At 33.3% G+C, this 14,234-nt stretch overlaps 1 protein-coding gene across 1 annotated transcript in view; it reads right to left on the bottom strand.

Annotated features, from left to right (window-relative positions):
* LOC138702120 (uncharacterized) overlaps positions 1-14,006 on the bottom strand; it is a 168,821-nt gene extending 154,815 nt beyond the window's left edge. Inside the window, exon 1 of the mRNA XM_069829714.1 lies at positions 13,547-14,006. Within this exon, the coding sequence (XP_069685815.1) occupies positions 13,547-13,557 (11 nt within the window). The 5' untranslated portion in view covers positions 13,558-14,006. The remainder of the gene's footprint in view (positions 1-13,546) is intronic.
* Positions 14,007-14,234: the final 228 nt, after the last annotated feature.

Consider the following 14,234-nt stretch of genomic DNA (forward strand, 5'->3'; position numbering starts at 1 on the left):
GTATGGGTATAATATTACGTAGACGTCCAATTCCTAACAGAAATTATTACTATTATTATTATGATTATTATTATTATAATTATTATTATTATCATCACTATTTCTTAGCAATGTTTATTATTGTCACACTAACATTACCTATCCAACTTTCATTATTTACTTTCATGTTGTTTTATGGTCTAGATATTAATGTAATAACTATGTAACCAATTGTATTCGTATTCTATCGGAATTAAGAGTCTGGCTGGGCGGAAGAGAAGGCCTACTGGCCTTAGCTCTGCCAAAATAAATAAATTATTATTATTATTATTATTATTATTATTATTATTATTATTATTTGGTAAAGCTGTACAATTTCATCGAATATCGAATGACAACTAGATCTGGAATCAAAATTTATTTTGAAAGCTAAACTACAGAAATGTACGCCTGAAGGTTATCAATTCAGAGATTGGATCGAAGAGAAAAATCTTCAGAGGATTGTGTTGTACGAATTAATATGCTTGGAAGGCTAGGCAAACAAGAGCGCGAGGGGGCGCAGATGGAAGAGCATTATAATGGATATGAGGGTGAGATGTGCACTGAATTGATCTGCCGACGATACGTTCTAATGGCGGACTTACGTGCTGATGCTGGAACTCCAGGTTCTATCTAATGAGATCCATAAAAACTTAACGACCTAGAGAGCTTACACAGAAAGCTCCCACGTAAATAATAATAAAAAAGTCAATAGGTTTTACGTTGTAAATCAGTTATATTACGCCGACATAGTGCGTACAAGCTGGTTTAATAGTCAAGAGGTCCTGTGTTCATCACCTATATCGGTTAAAGAGATTCTGCTTTTTTCGACTTCTTCACACAATTATCCGTCTATTACAGCGAAGACAGCGGATAGTGGACTTCATCTTCTACATTACTGTCAAGTTCTAATACCTCGTACCTATAGATATGCGATGCACTGTGTACAATAGGTGTAACCGAAATCCTTATACACCTGCCAGTCTTCTCTGCCTTGTCTTAGTTTCTACACGAAATATAAAATTTAATTTAAAACCAAAATATGAAGATATTAAAAAGTGATATTGTACTGCATTAACAGGGATACCTATAGTAGGTTTCGCAAACCACATATTCGCGAAATATCGATTTTCAGACGACAGCAAAAATTGTGCCCCAAGTCCTTGTGGGTGCTATTCATAGACATTTTGCTAGCCCGGGCTACGAGCATGCTAAACAGGATTCATATCATATCATATCGCTGACACTGGTTTATGAATACGAAAAACGCTAGTTCGCTGATCATTCACCGAAAGCCCGCGCTAAGAATGTCTATGAATACGGCCCTGTAGGTCGAAATATCGTTAAGTTAAACTGGAGAAATAGCTGCACGAAATTTTGTGTAGATACCTAAGCTACTTAGATATCTAAGATACTTAGTAACCGTAGAACACTTCATTCGCTCTCTCTTCTGTTTCGAGTTCTCCACACTTATACTCCAAATTATTTTCGTTCCCGGTTTAACTACTTATCCTCGAATCACAATCTAAACACCAGATCACAGGAGAGCCAAATCCGAGCAATTCCTGCCCATAGAACATCCCACTATTCATCCTCTTTTACTGTCTCAGTCCCCCGTGACTGGAATTCTCTACCTCAGAAGATTAGGGGCTGCCAGACAATAATCACTTTCAAGAAAAGGCTAAACGATTTCTTACGGGCGCAGTCAAATTGAAGTTATAATTGTGATCGAGTTTAATAATTTAATTTAATTTAGGTATGACTACCATTACTATTATTAATACTATTATTATTATTATTATTATTATTATTAGTAGTATTATTATTATTACATAATTATTTTATTGGTGTTGTGAAGATGAAAAGAATCGTCATAGTTTTATATTAATTATGTATTATATTGTCTTGCATTGTAGTATTGTATTGTATTGTATTAATCATGTTATATTCATAGCATTGTAGTAATAATTTCTATAATACAGGTTGAGTGGAAGAGAAGGCCGAATGGCCTTAACTCTGCCAGTTAAAATAAATCATTATTATTATTATTATTATTATTATTATTATTATTATTATTATTATTATTATTAAGCAAACTTTTTATTTTTTACACGAATTTATTCTAAATTACTGTTTTTCAAGACAAAATAATATTTTTTTGGGGTGGGGGATTTTAATTTATAGTGCCCAAACGATATATTTATTGGAAATCACATAAATCTGTGCGTGAATTAATGCAACAAGCTAAGTTCCTTGCCCTCTGTGCTGTTGGCAGGCATGACAGTAAGTGAAGTTAACTGGTTTTACGATTTTGTTTTAATTAGATAGTGGACTTTTCTTAAAAATAGTAACTGATTAAAATATAATCAGTTGTGCATTGATATGTATGTACAAAATGTTAAATTTAGTATTCAAACCCTATTTCAACACATAATTTTGGATGTAATACTGAAAATATATTTGGAGTAACCTTATTTTTAATATAAAATAGAAATAACCTGAATGGTTTGTGCTGCCCGTTAGTTTATATTATTCACACGCACAGGATGAAAAAATGTTACATAAATTTCTCTATGTAACTTAAGAATGTACAAAGATCCTTATGATTACCTTGATGAAACAGACTTCTCGTCTGTGTAGAAATATTCAGTAGACCCCTAATGCATTTTGCACGACGAGAGTGAAAAAGGTATGGCACTTTTTAAATGTGAAATAAAGCAGGAATTATTGTTTTCCTTTCTATGAAATATCACCGAAATTAACCAAATTTTTATAGCCTATCGAAATTTATGATCTTCATTCACCGTAAAATAAAATCCTTATGTCTAACAAATACAACACAATTTTTTTTAGAGTTGTGAAGAATGTCAAAAAGTAGACAGAATAATTAGGATAATTTGGTGGGAATTTGTTTAGTTTTTGCACAATACCATTAATTCAGTAATATCCAATATTTCGCAGCTGTTTGTTGGCTCATGAAAAGGACAAACGGTGAAATGGAAAACTAGTATTTGCTGAATCCGTTCATTCCCGAGTCAGTTCACAGCAGATCCCACGCATTCCATGCAAAATGATCAAATTATACCGCCAAAATAGATCTGAAAATCAAGGAAATTAAAGTGATCATGTTTCCTTAACTCTGAGTGAAGTTCTGGCTGATATGTACAGATACGGAAATACAATCTGGAGCTCCCTTCCCTTAAAACACTCTGCGCATGTGCAGTAAACAAGAGCCCCTCTATATACATGCTACTTGTGGACAGACGTGCGAAATGATTGTCTACATACAGGTGGACACCTATCAAGACCTGTTATTTTAAGTGATCATTCTTCATTTAATTTAGGATGCTCCTTGTTATTATTATTATTATTATTATTATTATTATTATTATTAGTATTATTATTTATCATTATTATTAATTATTGTTTTTATTAGTTATGTGTTATGTTTATTATTAATTGTCATTATTGAATGTAATTAGTTACCACTGCCACCGGGTATATACCCATTGCAATGTGAATAAATACATACACATACACAAAAAAAAGAATCGCTCCAAATTTAATTTCGTATCTGTACATCTATTATCAGGCAGTGCATCTGAATTGACGATATGTGTGAGAGGAAAAAAAATTGTTTGTATATATTATTTGAGTCTATCCTACCCCATTATTTTTTTATTTTTTTAATTTTATTGGGTTATTTTACGACGCTGTATCAACATCTAAGTTATTTAGCGTCTGAATGAAATGAAGGTGATAATGCCGGTGAAATGAGTCCGGGGTCCAGCACCGAAAGTTACCCAGCATTTGCTCGTATTGGGTTGAGAGAAAACCCCGGAAAAAACCTCAACCAGGTAACTTGCCCCGACCGGGATTCGAACCCGGACCACCTGGTTTCGCTGACGCGCTGACCGTTACTCCACAAGTGTGGACACCCCATTATCTCCTGTCTTAACTGCCTCATGGGTGATGCTCTACTGGTGTCACTTATGAGGTTCAAACCTGTCTTCGAGCAATTGACTAAACAACAAGATTTTTGTAAGACATTTAACACTCAACTAATAATAGCAGTTATAAGACATATTAATTATTAATTTTCAGTAAGATGTTTTGAAATTCATTTTGGATATGACTTTAGAGCGAATTTTATAGTTTTATTGAACCTATTTTAGGGGCCTAAATGCTAAATTTTATAATCTACATTAACCCGAAGTCCAGTGATTATTCAGGAAGCCGCTCGTCTTACATTGTTATAAAATAATAAGTTACAGTATTTAAAATATTATGAACTTAGTAAGCGCCTGCCGGATATGTTGCAAGTGCAACAATTCTCTATTTCTCAATAAATGCCTGAGTTTCAAAGCAGCAAACTGGCAACCCTAAAAATTAATTGGACTACAGAATAAAACAAAACGCTAGCGCTTCAAAAATGACAATTGTAAAAAAAATGGCGCTCTTCTTAAAAGGACAGCATTTCAGCAATGGATGTCGTATAGCGAAGTTCCATGTTCTAACAGCAGACGGATCCTATTAATCCTGATAAACGTCATATTTCTCACTGACTACGTAAACAGATGTGCTTTTCTTGTTGACCGAATGAATTTGGATTTTTACGTACCTAATTAAACTTCCTGTTCAAAGCAATGCAAATGTAACATTTTAAAACGCCCCCTTATATTAAATTTAGTTCAGTCAACTATCGGCATTTATTCTAAAGGAGGCAATTCGGTGATGTGCAGATTATGTTATCTGAGCTAAACAAAGAGCTGTGGGACAAGTTTTCTCTGATCTCTTCACTATTTCGTTATCACCATCATCTGATCCGGAGTTGCGCTCGGGCGCGGGTTCAATTCCCGCTTGGGCTGATTATCTAGTTGTATTTTTTCCGAGGTTTTCCCCAACCGTAAGACGAATGTCAGGTAATCTACGGCGAATCCTCGGCTTCATCTCGCTATCACCAATCCCATCGACGCTAAATAATCTAGTAGTTGATACAGCGTCGTTAAATAATCAAGTAAAAAATTATCTGTAGTAATGTCACAAGAGGTCTAGGATTTACCGATAAATCCACGAGCGAAGCGAGTAACATCTATTAGGACTATTTCATGAGTAAAATAAAAATGTAAATAATATATCCCTAAAATTCGCTCACAAAATGTTAATAATTGTATATTTATGAATACTTAACCTATTCAGACATTGTGAAGTCGAAATAGATTGAATATCGATTACTGCAATAAATAAATTGGATGTTATTCAGTAATACCAATTGAGAAAAGCGAAATACAGGTTTAACAATGTTAATTACATGTACTGCGCTTTTCTCTTGTTATTATAACAGAAATACGTTTTCATTATCTGCTGAAATCATAATTTAATTTAAACATTATTTTATAGCATAATTACAATTAACCTGATTAATACATTAATTAAATGAATTATTATGAAGGAATGCCATTTTCTTTAGATAAAATGGACATGTAATTAGAAGACGAAGATGTTGCCTAGATGTGGAAGTAGGATTTCGCACTTTATTTAGTACAATGGATTCATGCTCATCGATTTACGTGGAAACAGTTGGCGACACTGACTAAACAAAAGAACGACCATGCGATAAATTGATAGTGATAAATCGAGCTGCAGAAATTATCGCGATGTCTGACTGTGATTGGCTGGTATTCAAAATTTAATTACACTTCATTGGCCGAAAATGCAATGACGTCATGTAAACGAAATAGTCAACGTAACCTATAATAATTAATAATAATAATAATAAATAATAATAATAATAATAATAAATAATAATAATAATAATAAATAATAATAATAATAATAATAAATAATAATAATAATAATAATAATAAATAATAATAATAATAATAATAATAAATAATAATAATAATAATAATAAATAATAATAATAATAAATAATAATAATAATAATAATAATAATAATAATAATGTTTTATTTTCGCTGGCAGAGTTAAGGCCATAAGGCCTTCTCTTCCACTCAACCAGCCTTAATCAATACAATACATAAATTTAAATTACAAATATTTTCACTACACTTAAAAGGTTCTCCAGCAATAATCTTCACTACACATTTATTTAAATTTAGATAAATCTATAAGGTAAAGTAGTAACATAATTTATGAGCTAATTTAATTCAATGAATTATAATTAATTTAATATTTGAGATAGCTAGTAAAATGATGAAAATTAATTTAATATAAGCTTACTAGGACTATGTTACAGGGAGAATATATATATTTCTATTTCTATAATGAGAACATTAATGTAATTGCCATTAGATGTTTTGTAAATCTATTTAGAGAAATTAAAAATAATAATAATAAGAATGGACAGATGTTAGTTTCATTATAAGTAACAAATATTAATCAGCAATTCATCTGTTAAGTAAGAATTTATGTAATTTTGACCTAAATGAAGCTATTGTCCAACAACCCCTTATATCACTCGGAAGCGAGTTCCAATTTCTAGCAACTGAAACTGTATAGGATGAAGAATATAAAGATGTCTTGTGGTAGGGTATAATGAGTAAATTGTTATAATGAGATCTTGTACTTAGCTGATGATATGCGGATAAATTTTGAAAACGAGAAGCCAAATATATTGGGGTAGCGGTGCGCAGAATTTGAAATAAGAGAACAAGAGAATGCAGGGCTCGTCGATCGCTTAGCCTTAGCCAAGACAGAGTTTGGAAAGACGGGGAAACATGATCATACTTACGAATATTACAAATATAACGGACGCACGCATTATGCACACGTTGTAGCCTGCTGCTCAAATTTGCATTTAGGTTACTTAATATAACATCGCAGTAGTCAAAGTGTGGCATCACGAGTGTTTGTACAAGGATTAATTTTAATTTATCAGGAAGAAAGTGCTTCAGTCGCTTTAATGAGTGAATAATGGAAAATATTTTTTGGAAGTGTGATTCACTTGTTCGTTCCATTCCAGGTGACAATCCATATAAATACTAAGGTTCTTCACAGTCGTACTGTATGGAATAGTAGTATTATTTACAATTATCGGTGGCAAATTTTGTTTGTCACACTTCGATCTTTGATGTTCTATTAAGATTGCCTGCGATTTATTTGCATTTAAATTAAATCCGTGCGTTTTCGACCATATGGATATAGAATTCAAGTCATCATTAACTTTAGTTATGGCGTCATTTATGTAGTTAGGTCGAGTATGCAGATAGATTTGTATGTCGTCAGCATAATTGATTGGCTGGTATTCAAAATTTAATTACACTTCATTGGCCGAAAATGCAATGACGTCATATAAACGTAACCTCTATAGGGAGGAAAGGAACTGGCCACCCTACACCATTATCCCCTGGTCTAGTTGCCTCATAAGTGGTGCCCTCTTGGTATCACTTGTGAGGTTCAGACCTGTCTTCGAACAGTTGACTAAACAACAACAACAATATCTATAGAACACCTGAAATGTTTGTATTGAAATTTTTGTAGCTCAGGGAGCGAAACTAGTAGTTTCAGTTAACATTAAATCTACTATATACCTATTTTCAGTGAGTCATTTCAGTTTTTGCTTGGGGGAGGGATATTTTTAGGGAATACATTACAGAGCATATCGCGTTTCCACACATAAGCATAGTTTTTAACTTATCCTACTTATAGAATAGACTACGTAATTCAAATGCACTTGCGTAGCTGCCAACAAATGAACACACAATAATTTAGTGATATGGAAATTCTAATTTCAATTAACGAAAAACTAAACTTTTATTTACAGTACGTAACAACCACTAATGTAGCGAAGGCTAACGCGTTGGTTTCATTTGAGCAAAATCATTAATTAGCTTCTTAAGCGTTTACAAGAATGGTATATTTTATATATTAAGAATAGGCCTGCAGTTCTCAAATTTTTATATCTTTTTATTTTATTTGGTTATTTCACGACGCTTTATCAACTGCTATGTAGGTTAGTGGGAGTGAGATTAAGGTAATAATGCTAGCGAGATGAGTTCAAGCCCAGCGTCGAAAGCTGCCCAGCATTTGCTCTGCGAATACCCCGGAAAAAGCCTCAACCAGATAACTTGTACCAACCAAGATTTGAACCCGGACCCGCTAGTTTCACGGTCAGATGTACTAACCGTTACTCCACCTTTAATAGTTACTATTAAATTATAAATTTTTAATGTTAAATTCAGGAGTTGGGAGACGATAGCTCCTAATGACGTCTCCGCCTATTTTATTCTTGTGCCGATTTCACAGCATTCGGAATAGAACCGAATGAAGCAGGTAAACAGAAACAAGCCTTGTTTGCTGGGGTATCCGAGGTCATATTTCACGCGAGATGTCACTGAGAGCTATTCATTCTTGTTCCGGAATGTATGAAAGTGCACGATCAGTATACAATAGGATACAACAGTTCACAAATTGTGAAAAGGTGTCTCAAGGCTGTGAACTACTGTTCAAGATTTTCGACGGAAAAATAGAGGTCCAAGCAAGTGTCACTTCAAACATAAATATAACTAGGTTTGCTATAATACGTGTCCAAAGGTGTAAAAAAGTGAAATTTTGTCCTCTGTAAAGGAGATACGAGGTTTGGAAGACATCAACACCCCATTGTAAAATAACACACTGTCACTATATACCACGGATCTCTTTATACACCTTACTACATCCCAATACCACTAAATGACAATGTAGCAAAACGTTTGATGTTTGGGTACTAATTACGTACGCTTCTTTTTCCATGCAAATCGAATACATAAAGCATGGTCGTTTTCAAAGCAATCTGCGTTACTTGTTAGTTATTAAAATCATATCTACAATATTAGTGGCACATAAATCTATTACGAAAATCATAATTATTTCTTTAAGTTTAAACAAATGTACGGAAAAAAAGGAGTTGTAGAATATGAACATACTGCAACAAAAAGTTTTTCCCCAAGAGTCCTAGTACGAGAAATTACTTCATCATACTCTATGTCTTAAAGTCTTGGACATCTATACTAATAATAAATCTGTAGCAGAAATTTTTCTGGTAATTTTCGATTTTCCAAAAATAATTGGTCCTAGCATATATAATTAACCACCCTGAAACCGAAAATCGCTTTTTTTGAAATTTTTGTTTGTATGTCTGTCTGTCTGTCTGTCTGTCTGTCTATATGTTTGTTACCTTTTCACGCGATAATGGCTGAAAGGATTTCGATGAAAATTGGAATATAAATTAAGTTCGTTGTAACTTACATTTTAGGCTATATGGCATTCAAAATACATTATTTAAAAGGGGAGTTATAAGGGGGCCTGAATTAAATAAATCGAAATATCTCGCTTATTATTGATTTTTGTGAAAAATGTTACATAACAAAAGTTTCTTTAAAAATCATTTCCGATAAGTTTTATTCCTTGAAACATTTTGATAGTACTGATATTTAATGAGATAAATGAGTTTTAAAATTAAAATAACTGCCATCTAAGGCCGTGTAATGAATTAAAAAACAAATGACTTCGTCTATAAGGGGCCTTGGACAGCAACAATCGAAAGCTATGAAAGATTGCCTACAGAGAATGTTTTTGTGTTTGTATGAAGTAGGCTAATATCGGAATCTAAATTAACCGACTTGTATAATTAATTATTATTTCACCATTGGAAAGTGTAGTTTCTCTAGAAGGACATAATGCTATAATGTTATTACAGTAACTTCTGATATGATATGGTATTATATTATATAATAAAATTTAAGTTAGTTGAAGGGTTCACAACCATAGTGGGCCAAGCGCCATTTACTGAATACGTAGAAAACAAGGGTTAAAATTAAGTTATTACCATAATTCAATGGAAACCTATAACAAGTAAAATAAAATATACACATTAAATCTAAATGATGTCAATCTTCAATAAACTATGGTTGCATGTAATAAAAATTAAGAAACAGGTTAAAGGAATTGTCATTGCACCAATGAGTGTCTCTGGACCAAAATGATCGCATTTTAATTATTTGGATGCAATTTAAATTAAGTAACATATTAAACGATTTATCCTTCTATCAAACACGAATGTTCCCTGGATCAAATGCCCTATTTTAATTATGTAATTACTTTATATTTATTTCTAACGGGTGCAGCGGAGCGCACGGGTACGGCTAGTTCTTAATATTACATCCTTAGTATTTATTCTCTTTTGGACTATTCTGTATTATGCATAGTCTACTCTTAAATGAGTCACTCTAACAATAAGATCATTTTTAAATGTAACTAAAGAAAACAAAATAAAGAACCTGAAAATAATGCATATCAAATAATTATCATTACTTAAACTGGCTTAATTTTATTCCCAAAAAGGTGTTGTAAATTCCGTGTTCAAATGGACAAGCGTCAAAGGCAGTGGCGGCTTTTAGTGGTGAATCGGTTCGGCCCGGAAATCTTGGATAATTTTTCTTTCTTTCGTTGTTAAAAATAAAATACCTCCATGAACTGAGTGAAAGGAAGCGTAAACGAAACTGAAATTAATTCTCATGTCTTACTGTTAATGACATTAAGTACGACTTTTATATTTCGATGCCGCTAGTTGGAGGTGTGACCACACAAAATATTATTCTACAGGAGCTACTTTTCCGAAGTACTTTTTTTCAACTTGATTAAGTTAAGCAAACAATTATGATTATAGCTCGCAAGTTCGTCAAAATGTCTTTTTAATCGGTTCCGTGTACCGATAAATTCTCAATCAATAAATGATTTTTATATTGTTACCAATCTCTTACAAGTTTTTTCTTTTTTTTTTTCCATTTTTCCTATTGTACCACTCTTCTGCCTTATTCTTAACTTAATGCCTTTCTCCAATTCTAATGAATAGGCCTATGTATGTTTATAAAATAACCATAGACATAATTTAAAATTATGATCATATTTATTACATTAACCCTCGAAACCTATCAGGTCAAAAATTACGTACAACCTACCTGGGAAATTTTCTGATCCCGGACAATATATTTTTTTCAATTAATTTTTTGTTGTCTTATTATTTTACATATTATGACGTTATATAATGTATTATATATATATATATTTATTTAGTATATTATTGTCGTGTTATTTTTCTCTTTTATTGAATACAGTAAGGTATTATTTGTAAGACAAACTGTATCCAATACAGAACATTGTTGAAACAGCGTTCGTTACAACAATGGATTTAAGTACCAGCTGCATATTGTAGCACACCTGGAGCTAGTACAGAGTCATGACAGCGTTTAAATTAAATAACTTCAGATGAACAAAACGAAATAAAATGAGAAGTAGTGTAAAACTAGCTGGGGTCTTTCGTGACCCCAAATCCAAATATTCAAAATTCAATTACAAATAAATGTGAAAAAAAAAAAAGAAATACATAGGCTATACAAACTAATTTAAAGAGTGTAATAGAAGCATATCCAGAATACTGAATAAATAGAACTACATTCTGCCAACTTACAGGCGTATGTAAAGGTCAGAAAAGACCCCAGATAGCTAGGTTGGAAGGGCTATCTATCTCTCAGTATTAAAGTATAAGGATTATTGATATTCGTTTTGTCCCTTAATAACAACAACAATGATCTGGAAATGGGAAAAAAAACTGTTGCAACAATCACCTCAAATTTAACAAACGGTCTGCCAAGGAGAAACAGGGCATAGACGCAAGAATCACATCAAAATATGCACAGTACATTGTCACAACAATCAGCTCGAAGCGATTTAATTTGGTCTAGCCAAGTAAAAACTTTGTACAATGGGTTTTGTATTAAATTGTGACGAGTCATGCACAAATGTAGTGCGCCATTACGGGTAAATTATATCATTCTGTCCGTGAAAGGGAGAGGTGGATTTTAACTTGTTTTATTGACGTTTTAATTTATCCTTTTCAAGCCTATATATAAAACTGTGTAAGCTTATTTAACAGGCTCTCCTAAGTCTTGACTTAGTATCTGTGTATTATGTTTTTTTTTTTTTCAAACGGATGTAAGGACGTCAATTTTATTTTATCAGTTTTTGTCAGTTTTCTCGTAACTTGTCATTTGGACTTAGGCCAGTTTGGAATCCACTTCTTAAATTCAGTGACGACTTATCAGTCATTCCAGGCAAACTGGCATATTCCAATGAAAAAATTCTTTTTCAGAAATATTTGTTTATTGTTAGTGTAGGATACAGATAAGGCTCTAAATTTAAATATTCTAATGTTTTATTTTAAAAAAGAAAATTTGTTATAAGTTTTATGGCCATTGATTCTAAGTGATCTAGGCTAGGTAATGGGTGCTTGTTTCCCTAAAGTTTGCAGCACTTACTGATAGAGAGATCAGCTGGTAATGTACGTTTTTCAAGCAGCTATTGTTGAAGAAATATTTTGAGAGCCTGCATTATTAATTCCAGACCTCCAGGATCAAGGAACACTTAACTCTGTCCTATTATTCTTTCTGCCATTTATTTTAAGTAGATTGGTTTAACAACAATTTAGCTATCTTACAATTCAGTGAATTTTGACTTAGCACTGTCACAGTTGTTTTGAAACTGAAAAAAAATGAAGGACATTAACTCATCTGTAACATCCGTGACAAAATGTGTGTAACACCCGTGACATGGCAGAAACAGCTATAAAATATTTACCGATTGTCTTTTTGCTCGAGTCAAAGACCTGTGTTTTACACTTTTTGTTAACAAGGTGTAAAGTGAGTTCACAAATCTTTTAACATCCGTGACGGAGCCTTTTATTTATTTTCTACAATGATAATAAATTTTATTCCAACAACTTTTTTTTTTCTGAAAAATGATACTGATCTTCTAAATTGATTCTAATAATAAAAGTTGACAGTCATTTCATTTTCAATATATAGTTTGAAAATAGTAAAAATGTGATATCCGTGACAACTGAAATGGGTGATATTGTATTTTCTACCGATGGTGCTATTCTTCTGTGCCCTCTAACCATGAAAAGGATATTTCATTTCACAGCATATGACGATGGCCATATTATATTGTCTGTTTTCCTTTATTTCATGCCCATTCCTCATGCTTTAATGTTTTTCTTGCCAGTTTATTCAGTCAAAATAAGTGTCTGAACTTGCCGGCTCTAATTATGATATATCAGCAATGAAATAAACGTGTTCAAACACACGTCACTTTAAAATTTACAAATTTACTCATACAATTTTTATTCTGCTGACTTTGTACCAATCGTAGTGCACACAACATACCCTTGTCACCCCTAATTAATTTTGTTAATATGGAGCCTATATAAAATGCAGTTATACTGTTTTTTCTATAAAACGAAGCTGCAAAATATGTTACCGGTAGTGCATCTTAATTAAAAACAAAACATATTAAATGCATTAAATTGCTTTTATAGGCAATAATATGACCAGTTTCAGGTTCCAATGACAGACACGTTAAGTACACAAATGCAAGTAGAAGAAATAGCTAACTTCTCGAGTATTTCAGGAAACAAGCTGAGATACATGCTTGTGGCTGTTTCACAAGCCGCCACTGAAGTGTTTTATTACCTGGTTAACATTTTTGTGGTATTTCCTCGGCTCTCTTCGGTTTGTGTACTCGACAGCTCCCACGGCTCTTGGTTGGATGCGTTGCTTTCAGACGTCAGAAATCGAACAGCATTTGAACAGCGAATGTTTGTCCTGTGTCACGTAACAATGTCACCCCGGTAAACAGACATGAATGTCCTGCAGGCAATTCCGTCTTATCTGCTTTAACGAAGATACAAGCTTTATTTCAACAAACTCCGGTCATCACTAGCACCACTCACAACATTCCACCGCCCGCCAAAAAGGACGAAACAGTTGCAACGCCGTGCACCAACACTCACGCCGGAATGAATAAAAGCGATGGTCTGCGTTTGGCGTTAGTTGTAAGACTTTTAGTAGACCATGCCATGAAAAATACACCTCCAAGCTCTTCTAGGGAGATTCTCCCCCCTTCTTTTCCCCCCTCCAACGCTCCTTCCTTCACCATTCAACAATCCCTCTGTCGTCTGCTGCCCGCGCCGACGTACTGCACGCCTCCGCTGGCTTACCGCCTAAACCAGAGTGCGTGCGTACGGCGTGGCTGGTTTGTTTGTAGTAGCCCTCTGCTTTCTTCCCTCGCAAAGCGTTTAGTGATATTGAATTGTAAAAAGCCTGCTCGGTATTGTGTGTTAAAAGCTTGAAGACTCTTGCCGCGAAATTGATTTACTGC

This window comes from Periplaneta americana, chromosome 6 (genome assembly GCF_040183065.1).
Source record: "Periplaneta americana isolate PAMFEO1 chromosome 6, P.americana_PAMFEO1_priV1, whole genome shotgun sequence".
In the NCBI taxonomy this organism is placed as follows: Eukaryota; Metazoa; Arthropoda; class Insecta; order Blattodea; family Blattidae; genus Periplaneta; species Periplaneta americana.